General features: G+C 38.0%; 1 protein-coding gene across 1 annotated transcript; it reads right to left on the reverse strand.

The window, feature by feature from the left end:
• Positions 1-101: 101 nt before the first annotated feature.
• Positions 102-2,061, reverse strand: LOC143596098 (uncharacterized; the record flags this gene model as incomplete). The annotated part of the gene is made up of 3 exons (XM_077074960.1): positions 1,461-2,061; positions 324-1,367; positions 102-230 (listed from the first exon to the last, which is right to left on the reverse strand). Coding segments are annotated over exons 1-3 (1,774 nt in total), but the record flags the coding sequence as incomplete, so codon positions are not given.
• Positions 2,062-6,415: the final 4,354 nt, after the last annotated feature.

The following is a 6,415-nucleotide window of genomic DNA, read 5'->3' on the forward strand; positions in this document are numbered from 1 at the left end:
TAGCGATCTATGAATCAAAACTCTATGACCAATGTTAGTTCCAGAAATAATTTTGGCTTCAACTACACGAGTACCTAAAGATATAATCTGTAGTCGAGTACCGTTACATAAGCCTTCTTTCTGGTTAAGATTTCTAAGGAGCATAACAAGGACACCAACTTTTAGCACCAGTTTGTGGTTTGGTAGTCCGGATATTCTTAGACCATTAAGCAATTCTGGAGAGTATAAAGCTGTATCAACAATGTCGTTGATATATTCTAAACTTCATATGGTATCTGAACTTAAGTACTCGACTTCATCACATGGAAAAAACTTGAGCAAACTATCATTAATCTCATCAACAATTTCGTTTGTTGGTGCAAGTATGGCTCTATCCTGAAAGTAATGTTGGTTCTCGTAATTCTGTAGAATATCAGGATATACAAAGTCAAAAAGTTTTGATATAGGATCAACTGAATCTTTTATAAGTAGATCATCATGTATATCTATCGTTGCAACACCATCATTAGGTACGCCAATAGTACCTTCGCCTATATCTAAAATCCATTTAGTAAATAATATGGTTTCCTCAACATCAGATAACGGCGTACCCATAGTTAACCTTAGGTTTTTTGTTAACGTCAAGACATTGTATTCACTCCAGATGTAAGACGAACATAGAGAGGCGTTTACGATGTCTTGTCTAGTGCCCTTTTGAACTACAGGTAGAATTTGTCGAAAGTCTCCTCCAAATACAACAACTTTTCCTCCAAATAGCAAATTAGAAGATAAAACATCTTTTAAAGACCTGTCAAGAGCTTGAAAGCCATGTTTGTGGTGCATTGGAGCTTCGTCCCAAATTATTAATTTGGTTTTTTCTAATAATTGCGCCTCATCTGTACCTGGATCCATGTAGCAAGTAGAATCCTCAATAAGATTTATCGGAATATAAAACCTGGAATGTGCTGTGCGACCTCCGGTTAACAATAACGAAGCAATTCCACTTGAAGCAACAGTTAGGACGATTTCGCCTTTTGATCTTATGGCAGTTGATAAGGTCTTCCATAAGTACGTTTTACCTGTACCACCATAACCATATACGAAGAACACACTCCTTTTATTCTGTTGAACAACCATCATTATACGATCAAAAACATTTTTTTGATCATTAGTAATTGAATAAAATAGAGTTTGGAACTCTAATTTTTGCAAGTTTTGATCGTATGCTAACTCTTCTTGAATCAAACTATTAGATGCAATAGATATATACTCGGCATTGGGGAAAGACATGGTTTGATATTTTCTTAAGCTTGAGTTGTTGCGCAGCAAGATTTTTTCAATCTCAAATAAAGTGAGGATCTTGATTTGATCTTCTGTTAGCAATAACTCTGTTAAAATAGAATAAAAAATTAATTTCCAAATATTAATGACTATATATATAGATATAAAGATTGTAAAACTAACTTCCAAAATATTGATACCTGGTGACTTTAAAAGACGTCGTTGGTTGTAAAGAATGTCATCAGAAAGCCATTTCCAAGTATTTATCCAGACATGCTCTGGTCTAGAAAGGCTGTCAGTTGACAACATTGTAGCGAACAACGTGCGTACTCCGTGACCCAACGATGAATGGCTTGCCTCTTCAATTGCCTCAATGTATTCTTGATCGTCTTCTAACAATCCAAGAGAGTAGCAGGCGTCTCTAAAAGAAGGTTGAATATGACCGTTAACGGTACAAATTTCTTCGAACGATTGTGGACCTTTAACTCTGTTCAAAAGAATACGTAAGAAGTACGCTTCCCCAGCTGAAGGAGACACAACATGATTTATTCCTATGGAAAATCGTGATTTTCTTCGTTCCCAACGACGGGATTGATCATGCCAAACAAATTCTGTAGGTAATTCAACGTAAGTCAATTTACGCGCGCTAGCGTACTTTTCGTTGCACTTCATCCAACCAGTAAACATGTAAGAGGAGACGCTCTCAACTTTTTCCAAGACATTATCAAGATCATCATCCGCACGATAAACTACATGTTGTTGTCTAGGAAGATGGAAAGGTAGGCGGGTAACAGAATGCATCCTGTAATGGACATCATAGCCGAAAATACGCCAAGCTGCCTCGGAAGCAGATAAATAACGACAATCATAAAATTGTTTGATCTCATCGCCCTCTGGTTGTTCCACGTTTTCTTGTGTGTCATATTTTGAAAAAAAAAAACAGTAGCTCGATCAGGTCCTTTGTTGATGTATTTAAACAAATACTTTATAGATGACGCCTGATTGCACCATTCAACATTAATGTGTGCTTGATATCATTTTAATAGGTACTTGTTGTAGGGTACCACACTTCTGTTATCTAATTGAATGTCTCCTTTTTGAACAAATTGACCAGAATCGCGTCTTCTATACTAGGGATAACCTTGTGAATCGACAAATGTTGCATCGCGAAAGTTCTTTGGGAATTTTTTTGAACATTTGTTGTAAAACATGCACGAGCAGGTCGGATTATAGGCACCACATGGACCGTGAATCATCAATTCACTCACAAGGTAATGTAATTCAGGGTCCTCATTCTTATCAGGAATCTCTGCAGAATTAAAAGGGTCAACGTGTTCTACATCGGGAAGCTTATGATCGGCATGCATAAATAAGCACATATGAGCATGAGGCAAACCAAGCTTTTGAAATTCGATTGTATAAGCAACTGCATGATGTAAGGCCCCGTTACCGGTGCCTCAGTTTAACGTTGGGTTTACTCATAAACACAGTTCTGAATATCAGAGTTAATTAAAAACTTTCGCGGAATAATATTAATAGTCAACCATTCATTACAAATATTCATAACTTGCCTTTTTAAAACATAAATAAAACATAGTATCGAAACATCATGACAAATCTTCAGATGCCAGCCTCTTAAATCTTGCCATGTGTCCTGCTCAAACCAGTTGTCTTAATTTGTTAACCTGCGTGCATAGTAAAAGTCAGCTACGCTGAGTGAGTTCTAGTTAATCAGACGACATACAATACATCCACATACTTACATATGCACCCGAAGGTACATACCTTCATATTTACTTACATACTTACATACATACGTACTTTCATTCTTTCTTTCATACTTACATACATACTTTCATTCATACATATACGTTTTAAAGAGCATTCGGCCCTATAACCTTTGCCGATATTATTAGGGTCGGTTCCCTACGTTCGCCGATATTATTAAGGTCGGTTCCCTACATTCGCCGACATTATTAGAGTCGGTTCCCTATATTCGCCGATATTATTAGGGTCAGTCCCCTACATTCGCCAACATTATTAGGGTCGGTTCCCTTTTATAACTATACCTTTCATGCCTTTCTACGCATTCATAATTATAACTTCCATACATTCATACATCATCTATACATCATATACATATCAATCATATCTATAAACTATCCCTTGACGGGTACATGCAATATCCGAAGATCGTTCATGCATCGTCAAGCATTCATTCATGCATAAATCATATAAAACATACACTTACCACTTAAGGTAAGTGTATTAACTGATCACATCAAGTATGCACACAGCCCCGAAAACATAACAAGGAATGGGGCTAGAAACTCACCTGAACTCGATTACGTTCACCGTTAATTGTTATTCCTTACCTTAGCTGTGCTCGACTAACTGTATAACAATTACACGTATCAATTAACTATCACTACTCACATCGCGTTTCTAGTCTTGTAATAACCCTCAACGAACGGGGGTCCGGGGGCAGCGCCCCTGGCAGCGGGGTCTAGGGGCGGCAGCCCCTAGCTGGGTCCAAGGGTCTGCCCCTGGCTGGGGTCGAGCTGCCAGGTCAGCTTGGAAAATTTTTATTTCCATTAACTGTCTTAACACATTGCCATTAGAATTTTGAATCATTAATTAATTTACTAACTTAAAAGTTCAAGGGCTTCTTTGTAATTATATCATTGTTTTTCTAAGTCCAGGGACCATTCTGTCATTTTGGTAAACTTCTAGTTTGTTACTTATTCTTAACGAATTGGGTTACCATGACGAACTGGTTCTTATAACGAACTGAACCCTTTAACGAATTAGAACTTTTAACGAACCGGTCCTTTTGACGAATTAGTCCATATAGCGAATCAGTTCGCGTAACGAATTGGACCTTCTAATTCGTTATCTCCTTTAACGAATGGTCATAGCGAATCGGAAGCTAGTTCGTTATCTCATGCTTAGCGAACTTGAACACGAATTGAGTCTAGTTCGTTAGGTTAACTATAACGAACTGCTTGGCGAATCACCCCTAATTCGTTAACTCCCCGTTAACGAATTAGGGTTAGGTCAGAGAATGTCAGGAACATTCTCTGACATTCCCTTTTACCTCGTACCATTTTCGGCGCCGTCGTCGGAAAAACGCGGGTTCGCCGGAAAAACGAGTTTTGACTCGTTTTTCGCCGTTTTCGCCTCCTTCGATCCAATCTGAGCTAGGGTGACCCCTAAGCCCATCATAGGTTCGGTTTATACCCGATTCAACCCGGATCTCGTGACTTAAATGGTTTAACGGTGCCGGCTCGTCGTTTCGCAACTAGATCTAACGGGTTTGAGCTCATACAATATCATACTATCATTACCTTGGATCAGGATCGGTTTTTCCATGGTGTTTTCGGCTAGAGAGAGAGCAAGATGAGAGAGAGCTAAGTGTGTGTTTTGGTGGTGTATGAAATATGTGTAAATGAATGAAAAATGGGTAATTAAGGTTTATATAATTATGGATCATGGGCTTAAGCCCATGGTCTTTTCCTTCTTTCCTTCATGACCCAAGTCCATAACCCATATCCATTTTACCCAACACTAGCCCGACTTATAATAATCCATATTCTCATTTTATTAACCGAAACTAGTAAAACAGGATGTTACACATGAAAAGTCTTGTTTATAAATAAAAACATTAACGGGTTTCAGTTATATGTTTCTACAAAACTGTAATACTCTTATATTAGAAAATACGATGAAAGAAACACATGTAAAGGATTCATACCTGCTTGTACTTTGCCGAGGACCGCTTTATCCTTCAGGTATTTTAACAGGGCATCAAGCTTGATTTTAAAAAATCTGCACAAGATGTCGGGCCTATCCTCTGAGTTAAGAGTGGTGTCTTTAAGAAATCTTGTAACTTCGGGCCACTTTGGGTTGCACGTTACTGTTATAAAAAAATCAGGGTATCCAAACCATTTGCATAGTGTTATAGCATCCAGGTAGTTTTAAGTCATATACTGAGCACCTCCTATAAAGGACGAAGGTAATATGACGGTGCGTCCCACTTTTGAAACACTGGATGTTCCCTGATCTCTTAGATTCATGAGGTTCTCGTATGTTGATGATCTTAGTTTTGTTTGTTGACTACGTATAAAAAAGTCTTTCGCTTTCAATCATCGTATAAGCGTCAATTAAAAATTGTTGTAACAACCTTCTTGAGTTTAAAAGAATTGAGAACTGATTGAGCCTATCTTGAATCCTAAAGGCGAACCATTCCCTCATTGTAGGAAAAGGTCGTTTGCTATCATCACCCTCGTTAACACCTCTATGATATATATCAACTCGATAGCCATCTTCACCGTTAGTAAATATGATTGGATATTGAAGAGGGACATATGAAGGATGTAGTTCACTTATAGGTATTATTTTCCCACCCATAGTATGTAAGGCCCCGTTACCGGTGCCCTACTTTGGACGTTGGATTTACTCATAAACACAGTTCTAAATATCAGAGTTAATTAAAACTTTCGCGGAATAACATAAAACATCAACAGTCGTTACAGACATTCATAACTTGTCTTTAAAACATATCTTAAAACATGTCTTTTAGTTCAACATTAACAAGTAAAACTTCAGATGCCAGCTTCTTTATTCATCTGCCATGTATCCCCCTTCAAGCCAGCTGTCTCATCCTACTCACCTGCGTGCATACTAAAAGTCAGCTATGCTGAGTGAGTTCTAGTTAATCATACAACATGTAATACATATATATACTTACATCCTTTCGTTCATACTTTCATATCTGTATTTCATTCTTACTAACCTTCATTTCTTACGTTATAAAGAGCATTATGCCCTACTTACCTCGAGTATTATTAGTGCTCGGTCCCTCTTTCCTCGAGTATTATTAGGGCTCGGCCCCTCCTTCCTCTAGTATTATTAGGGCTTGGTCCCTCCTTCCTCGAGTATTATAAGGGCTCGGTCCCTCATTCCTCGAGTATTATTAGGGCTCGGTCCCTCTTTCCTCGAGTATTATTAGGGCTCGGTCCCTCTTGTTACCATACAACCATACCTCATTTACATTCATTCTTATATCATACATATCATATTATCATTTAACATAACATAACAACTTGACAAAACGTGCAATATCTGAAGATCGTTCATGTACTGACAAACAATC

The sequence above is a fragment of the Bidens hawaiensis genome, unplaced genomic scaffold, assembly GCF_021521415.1.
Source record: "Bidens hawaiensis isolate Kalapana, Puna unplaced genomic scaffold, B.hawaiensis_p1.1 tig00046052_1, whole genome shotgun sequence".
In the NCBI taxonomy this organism is placed as follows: domain Eukaryota; kingdom Viridiplantae; phylum Streptophyta; class Magnoliopsida; order Asterales; family Asteraceae; genus Bidens; species Bidens hawaiensis.